The sequence below is a fragment of the Pseudonaja textilis genome, chromosome Z, assembly GCF_049901715.1.
Source record: "Pseudonaja textilis isolate UNSWEBS1 chromosome Z, rPseTex1.2, whole genome shotgun sequence".
NCBI classification, from domain to species: Eukaryota; Metazoa; Chordata; class Lepidosauria; order Squamata; family Elapidae; genus Pseudonaja; species Pseudonaja textilis.
In genome coordinates, this window is record NC_142008.1 from 24,010,254 (window position 1) to 24,024,223 (window position 13,970).

At 37.7% G+C, this 13,970-nt stretch overlaps 1 protein-coding gene across 3 annotated transcripts in view; it reads left to right on the forward strand.

Moving 5' to 3' along the window:
- The first annotated feature begins 2,359 nt into the window (after positions 1 to 2,359).
- The window catches only part of STAM (signal transducing adaptor molecule), a 38,182-nt gene continuing 26,571 nt past the window's right edge, over positions 2,360 to 13,970 (forward strand). Inside the window, exons 1-4 of one of the 3 annotated variants that reach the window (XM_026716076.2) lie at positions 2,360 to 2,627; positions 8,191 to 8,275; positions 12,208 to 12,283; positions 12,374 to 12,469. In XM_026716076.2, the coding sequence (XP_026571861.1) occupies positions 2,588 to 2,627; positions 8,191 to 8,275; positions 12,208 to 12,283; positions 12,374 to 12,469 (297 nt within the window). In that variant the 5' untranslated portion in view covers positions 2,360 to 2,587. Of the gene's footprint in view, positions 2,628 to 7,904; positions 7,922 to 8,190; positions 8,276 to 12,207; positions 12,284 to 12,373; positions 12,470 to 13,970 lie in introns of those variants that run through there. The other 2 variants (XM_026716077.2, XM_087915670.1) reach the window with 2 other exon arrangements.

Genomic DNA, 13,970 nt, shown 5'->3' on the forward strand with positions numbered 1-13,970 from the left:
AAGATCTTTTTGGATTCTGAGTTTGTCTTCTGGGGTATTGGCTATTCCTGCCAGCTTAGTGTCATTTGCAAATTTGATGAGATGCCCTTCTATTTATTTATTTAATTTATATTGCCGCCTATTCGCTCATGGTGAATTCTCAGTCTATTCCCTCATCTAAGTCATTTATGAAGATACTGAATAGTACTGAGCATAAGAGAGACTTCTGTGGCACCCCACTGTTTACTTCCCTCCATGTAAATGTAGTACCATTAGGGATGACTCATTGGGTACAATTGCCATCCAGTTACAAATCCATCTGGTGGTTATGCTGTCTATCCCACATTTTTCTAGTTTACTTAGAAGTAGGTTGTGGTCTATTTTGCTGAATGTCATTGTTAAAGTAAGTGTACTATGTCCACAGCATTTCGCTGGTCTACTAATTTAGTCACTTTGTCAAAGAATAAAATAGGATTGGTTTGGCATGATCTATTTTTAACAAACCCATATTGGCTTTTAGTTATAACTTTATTTGTTTCTAAATGTTCATCTTATGCAGTAGTTGCACTCTTTCCTGAATCAGCAGGCCCTATTTACATCATGCCCTAATGACCTCCAAACTGGACTTCTGCAACAGGTCCTATAGTATATGTCCTTGAAAAGGATGATTCAACTAGTACAGAATGCAACAGCATGTGTAGTTATGCACACTCCTAGAACAGTGTAGTTGCTATTTTGCTTCTAGTTCTAACTCAAACTGCTGATTTTAACCTGAAAAGCCCTTCATGTCATAGGATTGGTTATGGAACAAAGAGATCTGAGGAACCAACTTTCCTTGGCTGTTAGTCAGCCACATTAAATCATGCTATATGTTCCATCAGCTGAGGACCTATATTTGATGGGTCCTAGGATAAATGCTTTCGCTATTGTAGAACCTGTTTATAGAAGTTTCTTGCCCCCAGTCTGAAATTAAATCAGCTCCTTATCTTTTGACATTCCAGAAGTTTCTTAAAAACAAGTTTGTGTTATTTGGCTTCAGATTCTGGCGATATGCCTAGATTGCACTATTGCTTTATCCTCTTTGCTTAAGGGCTTGCATATTTGTTTTTATACAATATTTTTCAATATGGATTTTATATACATTGTTTTTATATTTATTGTTTGCTTCAGTTTTTGTACCCACTCAGAGCCACTTTATGTGAGATGGGCAGCTATATAAATTTGATTGGTAAATAAATACATTCCTCTATTCAATGCAAGAATTCAGAGGAAAGTACCCCAGACAGAAGGCTGGGTAGTCTTTGTCTGAAAGACAAAATTCTTTCCATGGCCAGTGAGGCACCACTCCTCTGGTTAATTTGTTCCATTGTTGAATTAGTACAGCTAATGGGATACGGTGGAGCTGGATTGCCATAAGCGAGAACCAGATTTAGGTCTACAATCAGCTGCAGAAACTTATTGTGTGACAGTCGTTTTTTCTGCGCAGCATGGTAAATTGTATGGATGGAACTGTATGCTTTTTGCCTGGAGCTCATGTATGAAAGACAGGATAAAAATCTAAAAAAAATGAGGGGCTGCCACAAAGAAAAGGGGGTTAATCTATTCTCCAAAGCAGAAGGCAAGACAAGAAATCACAGATGGAAACTAATTATGAAGAGTTTCAATTTAAAACTAAGGAGAAATTTCCTCACAGTGAGAACAATCAACCAGTGGAACAACTTGCCTGCTATTGTATTTGTTTTAGATTTATTAGTAATTAATTTATTAGTAAACAAGGTTCATACAGGTTCATATAGTTATTGTACTGCTCTCTGAGTTAATGGCTGAAATAAAGGTTTTGATTTTATTCAAAATTTCTCTTAACAGGCCATTGGAATTTGTTTTCCCACAATTGAAATCTATTATAGTACAAGTAGGCCTTTATAAAATTGTCTTTTTTTCAAGTACCGTGCTTGAAGGAGTATGTCAGATACTAAAGCCTTCCCAAAAGAGCACACAATAAAAGATTTGACTCAAATTTCTTCTCATCTATTCGAACAATTCGTTCCTAGGTCTACCAAGCACCGTCTTTTTAGTTTCATCTACAGCTGACGCTTTCAAAACAAAAAGGTCGACTCTACTGCCCAAATGGCCCTTCCATCTCTATGGTTTTGTGCTCGAGGGGGCCTCATCGGAAGGCCCACCGGCTCTTGTCTTGATCAAGCCTGAGATTATTAAATGTTTTACTTCACCCGCGTATCCCTATGCACTCACGCAACTAGTTTTGAAATGTGGAGGAACCTGTTGAAAAGCGTGAAACTTCCTCCCCTCCCTCAGCCTCGGCAGGTGAAATGCCGGACTTCAGGCAATGCGGAAGACACCTCTTTCTCCCGACACGCACTGCGCGGCCGGTTCCCACGGAGGCGGTGTCTGGATTGCCCAGCGGAGAAAGAAAGGGGGAGCTCCGGGAGAAGAACGTGGAGAGGGTGCGGGGCGGAGCTTGGTCCGCTTCCGTTCGCCGGTGCCTTCGGTCGAGTCATCGGCGAGTCCGTCTTCTATCCTACCTCACACGAAGTCGTGGGGGGCGGCCGCTACTCGCCTTGCTGAGTCGCTCGCCCACCCGGGAAAGATGCCTCTCTTCACCAGCAACCCCTTCGATCAGGATGTGGGTAAGTGGGTGAGGGAGGCCCACCTGTCGTCACGCCAGCCCTGTCCAGAGCGGTCCTCTTCCTGGAACCCCCCCCTTCGTTCCTCACGATGTCGTCATCCGGGTCTTTGTGAGGCTCTGCTTCATTTCCCACTCTCCCCTTTCCCCCTACAATGGGACCACTTCTGCTCTCTTCCTCGGAAGAATACTTTGCCTTGGATTCTGCCCCGGGGACTGGAGCAAAACGGGGTTGAATTAGGCCAGCTGTCTTTAAAACCAACCTTTCCCGGACGCGGTGCCCTTCAGAATAATTAACTTCAGTCCCTTTTCATCCCCGGTTCGGGGGTCTCTGAAGTGGGGAAAGCTAAAAACATGAAGGAACATCGAGAAAGTTCCCTTTTATCTTTTATTTTCTTTCTTACACCGTTTATAACCCGCGTAGTGTTTTTAACATTGTTTTCGGGCTTCGAGGAATTTAGTCCTTTTCTGCTTGCTATAACGGCCCCTCAAACCCCCCCTCAGTTGAAGATGATTCAAAGTTAACCACGTTTTACAAACCTATTCTCCCAAAATATTAGCTCCAGTAATGTGACTGTGATGCCCCTCCACAAAATATCCATCACATTGTGTCCAAATGTCCATCAAGAGCTTACACAGGCCCAATGTCTTATTTTTTTTCAACACAGACCACCTGTCCTTGAATGGCTGGGTGGACTGGACATTAACATTTGAACCACTATACGTCCATGTATTTGCCATACACTCACTAAATAAAGCTCCAGTAATTATTTTTTGTGCCATGGGATTTTGATCTTTGTGGTCTTTTGTTTAGAAACATTAAATGGAAATTTAGTTCCTACTGTACTTTTTAAATAATATTTCTTTACTTATTCTCTTCAGCCTTTTAACTATCTTTTCAGGAACTTTTAAAGCTAATTTTACCTCAGAGTCTTGCTTGAATATTATATGATATTAGTAGTTTTCAGTTTTTTTGGCTTACTGACTTTTTCTGTAAAATATAAAGAAAGCCTTAGTAGACTTCCATCTCTATGATTGGAAGTAGCTTTTAACCTGAAGCACTCCTATACTTACATTAAATCATTGCATATTATAATCTAAAGGGTATGTATCATTTTCATATTTTATTAGTGCCTTTGGTATAAGAATTTACACAGTGCAACTTTTTATTTATTTATTTAATTTATCTATTGAATTTATATTGCTGCCTATTTGCCCATGGAGACTCAAGGTGGCTTACAGAACATAAAATATTTAAAACAATAAAAACTATTAAAAAGAATCAAATAAATTAATATAGTACAATATAACAAAATCACTCCCCAACCCCCCCCCCCCCGCCCTGGCGACAGTAGATAACGTGAGCTATTTAATGGGCTTCATCCCACTCTGGGTTCCCCAGACCTGCTGGCAGAACCAGGTGCTCAGCACCTTCCAGAAGAGTATTAGAGTGGGGGCCGTTCTAATCTCTGGGGGGGCGGGGTGATGTTCCAGAGAGAGGGAGCCACCACAGAGAAGGCCCTTCTGAGTCCCACCAGGTATATCTCCCTTGGAAATGGACCTACAACATTCCCTGCCTCCCTGCCCTGATGGGTACGATAGATGTGACCAGCAAGAGACAGTCCCTCAGATAACCTGGGCCCAAGCCACGAAGGACTTTAAAGGTGACAAGCAGCACTTTGAATTGCACCCGGAAGCAAATCGGCAACCAATCCAGCTCTGGCAGGAGAGGTGATACATGTGCATGCTGGGGTCTGCACAAAACCATGCAGGTTGCTGCATTTTGCACCAACTGGAGCTTCTGGATGCTTTTCAGGGGCAGCCCCATGTAGAGCGCATTGCAGTAGTCAAGATGGGAAGTGACTAGGGCATGAGTGACTGTGAGTAGGGACTCTTGATCCAGGAAAGGACGTAACTGGTGCACAATCTGCAGTTGCACATAGGCCCTCTTGGCCATGACCACCACCTGCTCTTTGAGCAGGAGCCATGAGTCCAGGAAAACCCCTAGATTACGCACAGGGTCTGTTTGGGTAGTGCCACTCCATCTAAGACCAAAGGTGTCAATTCTCCCTGAGCCATCAAACCCCAAACCCAGAGCCACTCGGTCATGCAAGGGTTTAGTTTCAACCCGTTGCTCCCCATCCAGCCCCAACAGCCTCCAGGCATTGCAAGGGGGAGGATAGGGCATCACTTAACTCACTGTGGGGCAAGACATACAGCTAAGTATCATCAGAATATTGGTAATATTCAGTCCATAGTGACATATAAATGTTGAACAGGAACAGAGAGAGTACCAAGTCCTGCGGAACCCCATAAAGTAGTGGACGAGGGCTGAATCTCTCCTATCAACAATGACTGAGAGCGGCCGCAGAAGAAGGAAACAAACCAGGACAGCACAAGTCCTCCCTCTCCCATCCCCCAAAGCTGTCCCAGGAGAATACCATGGTTGATGGTATCGAAATATTGTTATACTGCAAAATTGATTTGCTTATTTGCAGTGAATTATTAAATAACACTTCTTTTTCCAGGAGAAAGATGTGAACGGTCCAGAGGTTAAGGCAGAATAGGCAACCTAGTCTTTTGGCCCAACATATTATCCTTGGTGAACATTGTCAAACTATCTGAAGAGATTGATGTGGAAAAATCTTTTCCATACAAAGCTTAATACTAAGAATCTTCAAATTTAAAGTTATATGATATTTAGAAAAATGGAAATGCAGGTTGTTGTAATTTATCACCAACAAAGCATGAAAGATATTAAATGAAATGAAGTTAATTCTGTTTATAACTTCATTGTTATACACAGTCATCAGTGATTCATAGGAACTTGTAACATGTTTGTCACAGGCTGCGTTAGTTAATATGCAGTAAACTGAAACAATATATGAAATGGAAAATGCTTCATTTGTATTAAAGTCTACACTGAGAAATTCAAGGATGACTTCTCGGAGTGACATAACAAATGTTATGACAAGCACTGCCTTGTTTTATCAAGCTGGTAGAGAAGCAATTTGTTAATAGATCATATTCTCCTATCTACATTTTATTTTTCTATCAGGATCTTCTAACAGAATTTAGAAATAGGAATTGTAAACTTTTCAAATCACCACCCTATATCTTCCTCTTAAAATGAGCTGTTTAAATATTTGAAATTTCAAGATTTAAAATTAAAGCATAGAATATGAAAAGGAGAATGAGCTAAATCTATACTTGTATTATATCTCTTGACATCTGTTTTTGTGAAAGATAATTACCACACCTATATATTTGCCACATTTATATATTGCTTCATAAACTGTCTTTTGTTCTTTAAACATCTCACCTTTTTCTTTTGAGAAGCTAATTAGTGCCACCCAACCACAATTTTTTCTGTTTTTCCCATTCTTCTCAAGACTTTCACTTTTCCTGACTATATCTTTTGTTATTCAATCCTCATTCATTCTGTCAATGTGAGTAGATCACTTAGGTCTTTTTGGTCATTCAGTTTTGTGATTTATTCATATTCATTCAGCATCCATTCATTTTTTTTTTATTGCATCTACCACATATATTAATCACGTCACCCATTCCCAACTCATACAACTGACATAACTATTTCTTATTTTCATACAACACGTGCAGAAGCACACAGCTATATGACTTAGTTCAATTAACAATTCCTAGTAACAAACCACATACTGCTTTTCTACTGGCATTTCCACATCTTTAAATTTCTCCCATCAGTTTTTCCATCTTTCATGAAATCAAATAAAAGCCTGAATCACCAGGCAATGACCTTTACCAGACCATGACCTGTTAGCTTTCGGGCCACACATGGGGTGGACAAACAAGCAAAGCTTAATCTCTGCATGCGTGGGATCGAGGTGGCGTGCAACCGCCCCTCCCTCCAGTCTGTGGAAAAGAGTTTTTCTTCTGAAAACTGGTCCCTGGTGCCAGAAAGATTGAGACTGCTGAAGTAAGGTATACAGTTTCTTTTTTTTGCTATTTCTGTACAGGTAGGCCTTGACTTACTTACGACCACAATTGATCCTAACATTTCTGTTGCAAAAGAAGATACTTGTTAAATGAGCTTTGCCTCATTTTATGACTTTTCTTTCCAAAGTTCTTAAGTGAATCAATGAAGTTGTAAGTTTGTAACATAGTTGTTAAGGCTTCTCCATTGACTTTGCTTGTCAGAAGGTCACGTGACCCCAGGACATTGCAACTATCATAAATATGAGTCAGTTGCTGAATATTCTGCAAGTAAGATCTTTTAAGACACATTTTGTTTCTTTTTTGATGTTTTAAATATTTTTATATGGTTAGCTGATTATAAGAAACAATAATTTTGGAAGGAATAGGGATTTGTATGCCTTACAATTCATAAAACCCTTGAAAAATGAGATTCTCCAAGATTATAGGAAGAAGATCCCACTCCTATTCCATTGTGTTCTGCTTCCTACTTATTGCTATGAATGGGAACATTTTTGGAGGTGATTTGCCATTGCCTTCTTCCTAGATTTGAGAGAGAGTGATTGGCTCAAGGTCATTCAACTGTCTGTGCCTAAGAAAAGATTAGAACTCACAGTCTCCTGGTTTTTACCCTGATACCTTTAATACCAAACTGACTCTATCAAATCTATTTTACAAATAAAACTTTAGTTCGTAGAAATGTGTTTGATCCATTATTGTGAAAGTTTTTTCAGTATATAATTTGAACTTTATTTTGCACATGCAATTCCCTGGAGCAGAGAAGTTCTAAATTTTAAGTTTTAATGTAGGACACATGGATTGCTGATATGAATGACATCATTTTATTATTGCAATATTACTATCAGAGTAACTGCTGAATAAGAATCATTTTTGAAGTTCTAAGTTTGAATATGGAACAAAAAATAAAGCTGCTGATCTTTGATAGAAAGCATTTCTACTTAGGTTTTTGTAACGTGAAATGGTTTGTGGTCTCTGTACTTAGACAAGTATTTACAAAATAGAAATATAAGATAGAAATCAAACATAAATATTTTTAGAAGGTGTGTTGTATCATGGGGATGATTGGCAAGCTCAGCATGATCTGTAAGCTTAAATTGTCAGGCTTTGGATTTAGACAGTATACTTAAGCATGATTACAACAGATGGTAAAGAAAGCTGTGGCAAGAACTACAGAGCACTCACAATTATTGCCACATATCTTCCATTATCCTGTGAACTAAAGACTTTAACTTACCCACTAGAAGTCAGAAATTATGAATAGTTCTAAACTATGTTTAAAAGCAAATATAGAGTGTGCAATGAGAAACAAATTATTATTACTGGCTTGTAAGATATACAGTAATAGCTGTAGCATAAATGTGTTAACTTGATAAAGCAATGTGTCAATGTTTTCAGTAATGAAATTCTCTTAAATATGTTCACATTACAAGTATATATTCTTAAAAAAGTAAAAAAATATTATGCCTGCTTAAAAGAAAACTTTATCATCTTTTAACAATAGAATCCCTTATATCAATTTAAAATTTATAGTATGTAATTCAGCACAAATGTTGGTACTAAATTTTTATTTATACTTCACTTCTCTTTTTGTTAAGAGAAAGCAACCAGTGAAATGAATACTGCTGAAGACTGGGGTCTCATCTTAGATATCTGTGATAAAGTTGGACAATCACGGACTGGGTAAGAATTATCTTGTTTGAATTAATTCAGCAATCTTTGAAATGAAAAGTTTAGACATCTAAAATATGCGAGGCACCTCTTGAGACAAACATAACATTATATGTGGTAATGCCCAGGTTTGCAAATTATTTATAGTAGCTTTTTTTGCAGAAATGTAGGAAATTTCAGAATGCATTTAGTAGAATTGTATGTGGCTAATAATATAATAGTTTATTAAAGCCTGCATTAGGTAACCCATGAATGTATCCTTTATTTATTACAATATTCATATACTCTTCAAATTTCAGTTGATTTTTATTTTAATTAATTTCTTGAACAAACACTTTGGAGACAAACATAAGCCAATTTTATTCATGAATTTGTATGTTTTTGTTTGTGTCAAAAGTTTATTTCATGTTAATTTCCTTGTTCTTGAATTTGTTTGAAACATGAAGATAACAGTATTTGAAAAAATATTTTATAAATAAGGAAACTTCAAGAAGCACTGTGTAATATGGAGTGCTATATTTAAGGCTTAGGAAATTCAAAGTTTCATTTAGCAAGGTAAAGACTCACATCTAAAATTACTATTTGAATTTTATTTCCCCCCTGCAGACTATCATTCTGTTTAATAATAAAAGTATTCGTTGACATTTAATTTAGCCTGAAATTATGTCTTCTTAATTTCTATGACTTGATATAAACTTTTAGATAATTGAAATGTACATAATAGTATTTGTTCTAGTATAAGCATAGATAGTGTTATTTTTGAAATGTTAAATACAGAAAAGTAATACAATAGCTTTTAATGTATGTTGATTTTAAAATAGATTAAAGGGTTAGAAGAATATGAAAAGCACTTTAAAATTATGAACAAATAATTCTAAATGAAAAAAAATGAACTTTCTGGAAGCATATGATTTATATAAATATAATTTTTTAAGTCTTGTAGTAAATAAAACAACACTTTGAAAACCAAGGTTTTCATATAATTTAGGATACATATATTGCTACATTTCTCTTTTATGACTGCTCGATGGATTATTTAAACTGCTTTTCTGTAACATTATTGTAGTTATTACTACAAGGCTGTAAAACTGAGGCATTTGTTGATATGCTGTGTATTACTTCTGTTTAAAGATTCTTTTGTGTTACCAAATAAAGATAACCCAATATGTAGTATAATTAAAAGTACAGTTCTGTTCAGCTAAATATTTATATTTGATGAAAAATACTGCATTTTTATACCATCATTATTAGATTTTGATTATACCTGTGTGCGTTTATATGTTTATGAACTTAGCTAATATTCTGTCTCCTATTTTCTCCACAACAACAGCCCTGTGACATGGGTTAGGCTGAGAGAGAGCTATTGGTCCAAAGTCATCCAGCCAGCTTTCATGCTTAAAGGAGGACTAGAATTCACAAACTCTAGGTTTCAGCATCTATACCAAAGGGATACTATATGCTAACATAATCTGGTATTCACTATATCAAAAGTGATATAGTGAAATTGAATCAAGTTTAGTTCTTAATTGCTTACACTTAACAGACAGAATCTTGCTGGACTAAAGTTATAATCGTCTAACCTAATATACCTTTGAGATTCCAGGATGTGGCTATCCTGAATCTTTTCCTCCTCCCTCGTTTTCTTCAGGATGGCACAGTCTCTTGCACTTTTCTAGAATGTGCTGTCTCTTTTTTGGGAAGCTGCAGTGTTATTGCAGACAATCCCTCTCCCTTTTAGCTGTATATTCCTTCAGACCACCCTGAATATACAAAATAGAAGTCTGTACAGGTAGTATGATGGTTCGAAGTTACAGCTTACTGTTAGAAGTTGCACTTACAACTGCAAGGGTGCTTCAATTCTCCCGCCTTCCTATCTCCCAACCTGCCTCCTTGCTCTTTTGGCTGCCTTATATAGGCAACACAGTGGCTAGGACTGAAGAGGAAGCCCAGGACCTAGTCAGTTTCCACTGCCCCAGGCCTCTAATTCATCCTTATTGTTGTCACTGTCTCTGAGAAATGCTGCCTCCAGCCTCATACTACAGTTAGCCACCATAACACAATAGTGCAAAGCAAGGGTTTCTACTGGTTCTGTCCACCTCTGTAGAACCAGTATCTCTGAAGAGCAGCAGACATAGAACCAGTTCTATGTCGGCTGATGTTTTTGCCCACCCGCGTACCCGGGCTCTTACCTGACCTTTATTTCCTGATTTTTCAACTTCAGCTGCCGTGTGAGGCACAGTTGCAGTTAAAAAAGCAGGAAAAGAGGGCTGTTTCAAAGACTGCTTCTCTGCCGCAGCGTGCTGATGACGATTTACAGGCGTGGGCTTGCAGCGTGCAGGGAAGCACATCATAAATCACCGAACCGGTAGTTAACCCTGTCGTATCTCACCCCTGGTGCAAAGCCCCAGTTGCCCTGCCATCTTGCATTCCAAAAATATGCTAAATACACTGACTGTTGCTGTCTTTCTCCTTCTGCTGACAAAGCATATCCAGTCTTACCTTACAGTATGCAAGGCAGTTGCTGGTCACTCCAGGCTTTTTTACCCAAGGCTCTTGCACTATTCATTATGATATATTTGTTAGGTTTTTCACCAATATATATATTCTCATATTCACTCAAGTTAAATACCTCTTGGATAGAATTTTGAGATACTGCTTGGGATTTGTTTGAATTTCAGGTGAAGCTGATTATTTGGATTCCTTCAAATCTGGATTCAGAACCAAAACTTTGTTTTTTGGTAGATGGGCTGTGTTGGATCCAGATGGTGGGAAAATAACCCCATTCATCCAGACATTTCTCAGAAGCTTTTGATAATCAATAGCAATGCTATCGTATTGAACCACCTCTGGAGATTGGGAGTTGGTGGAATTTTTCTGCAGTGGTTCACTTCTACCTTAATAATGGAATTCCAATCAGCACTGATAGGAAAGTAGCAGTTCTATTATTGGGTGCTCCTGTCTGTGTTGCAATACGACTCTGTTTCTCCTCACTACAGATCAGCATCCATAAGACATTTGGAAGAGGCCATGTGTTGCTTTAGGGTGAGGTATTAACTGTGCACTGATGGTATTCAATTGAAAATTTACTATTTCAGTTATGCTGCAGATGCTGTTGATATTAAAAATGGTATGTAAGAATGAGCTTGGGAGACAGGAGAAAGAGCTATAAACTTGACAGTGGTGAGACAAATGGCGGCTGAATCAGCAGAAAGAATGTGGATATGGGAAATCTCTTCATAGGGACTCTCCCTAGTTTCTTGAATTGTAAGGTGAGGGAAGGAGAGAGGTAGTTTCAGACTTGGGAAGATTCTGTTAGTGTAACCTTACAATAAAGTTAGAATTAGTACTTCTGGGTGTGCTATTTGTCTGGATTGCCTTGCAAATTTGACAGTGTGAAAGTTGTGACGTCTGGATGGATAGAAATAAATTTCCAATAAGGGGTAATTGGTGCTTGTCCTAAAACACCTGGCTTGAAGTCTGTTGGCTTTGGATGGAATCACTTTTCTCCTGCAGGGGAAGGTCCACCTAGGACCTTTGACTCTTGCTGGAATGTCAGGTGGGAGCCACGGCCAAGGTGTCATTTGATGAGCTATGGCTGGTTGGGCCAACTGGTTCTTTTCCCAGGCTGGGATGTTTTTGGAACAATCAATTATGAATTTATCACCATCCATTTAGGTAACTGTACACATGACTAGATTGAAAATAACACAGTTGATGCAGAATACAGCAGGGATGCTGATGGATAAGAACTACTATGCAAGCATATCAGTCCCCGCACCCCGTTTGTTACATTGGCTGCCAATTATCTCCTGAGTCCAATTCAGAAAGCTTATTTTTAACCTATAAGATCCTATAATGCCTTTGCTTCAGGGTATGTTAGGAATTGTCTCCTTCAGGCTGTAGCAGCCTTCATCAATATATTTTAAAAACATTTATTTCTTCAGGCCTAAGGACTGTCTTCGTTCTATTATGAAGAGGGTGAACCACAAGGATCCTCATGTTGCTATGCAGGCATTAACAGTATGTGGCATTTAATTTTTTTAAAAAAATATAAAATAAATTTATATTGTTAAATACTTAATCTTGATTTTTTCCCCCTCTTCTCTTTAGCTTCTTGGAGCATGTGTCTCAAATTGTGGTAAAATATTCCATTTGGAAGTATGTTCAAGAGATTTTGCAAGCGAAGTAAGCAATGTGCTAAATAAGGTAATATAGTTTAAAGCTGGTTATACAGCTGTCAGTTTAGGAGAATCATACTATAAAAAATAGATATGCTTCAGTATGAATAATATCCATAAAGATAAATAACTATATGATTATCATAGGAATGCTGTCTTTTAGAAAAAATAAAATAATCCGCGTTTTTATGTTGAAGCAAGTACTAATTCTCAAACATTAATGCCATAATAAATGATTTGGTCCTTAAAGTGCTTATATGTTTTTGTTAAATTGGCATAACAGAGACCAAGGTTGGGATGGGAAGACAGAAAAAAGCCCTCCAATGTTTTCACTGTAACTGTCAGAAGTCTCAATGTATATATAACTTGATCTGAGTACACTTCCAAGGAAATGATCATATTGTCTCTACTATTGTTAATTGAATGCACTACATAAACAGAATTTTGTGATAATAAAAATCAGTTATTAAAGTTTACGAACTGTTCTTTTCTTTGAGTCCCCTATGGAAGCCTCAAAAACTGGCTTTTTTAAAGAATAGCATAGCATAGCATAGCATAGCATTCTTTTTATTGGCCAAGTGTGATTGGACACACAAGGAATTTGTCTTGGTGCAAATGCTCTCTGTATATATAAAAGAAAAGATACATTTGTCGAGAGTCAAGAATCATAAGGTACAACACTTAATAATAGTCATAGGGTACAATAAGCAATCAAATCATACTAGGAAACAGTCAATATAGATCATGAGGATACAAGCAACAAAGTTACAGTCATATAGTCACAAGTGGGAGGGGATGGGCGATAAGGAGTGATGAAAAGATTAATAGTAATAGTAATACAGACTTTGTAAATAGTTGGACTGTGTTGAGGGAATTATTTGTTTAGCAGACTGATGGCGTTTGGAAAAAAAACCTGTTCTTGTGTCTTGGTGTTCTGGTGTGCAGTGCTCTATAGCGTCATTTTGAGGGAAGGAGTTGAAACAGTATGTCCGGGCTGTGAGGGGTCTGTAATATTTTCACAGCCCTCTTTTTGACTCATGCAGTATACAGGTCCTCAATTGAAGGCAGGTTGGTAGTAATTGTTTTTTCTGCAGTTCTAATTATCCTCTGAAGTCTGTGTCTGTCCTGTTGGGTTGCAGAACCAAACCAGACAGTTATAGAGGTGCAAATGACATTCAGTAATTCCTCTGTAGAACTGTATCAGCAGCTCCTTGGTCAGTTTGAGCTTTCTGAGTTGGCACAGAAAGAACATTCTTTTTGTGCTTTTTGATGACTTTTTTTTAAACAAATTTTATTAGTTTTTAAACAAAGACAAACAAAACATAAGAACATAAAACCTCTTTTCTGAAAGTTATTTATAAATTTTAACAAAGCAAATAAAACATTATTTTATACAACATTGACACATTTCCTTATAAACACATACCGTATATACTCGAGTATAAGTCGACCCGAATATAAGCCGAGGCACCTAATTTTGCCTCAAAAAACTGGGAAAACTTATTGACTCGAGTATAAGCCGAGTTTTT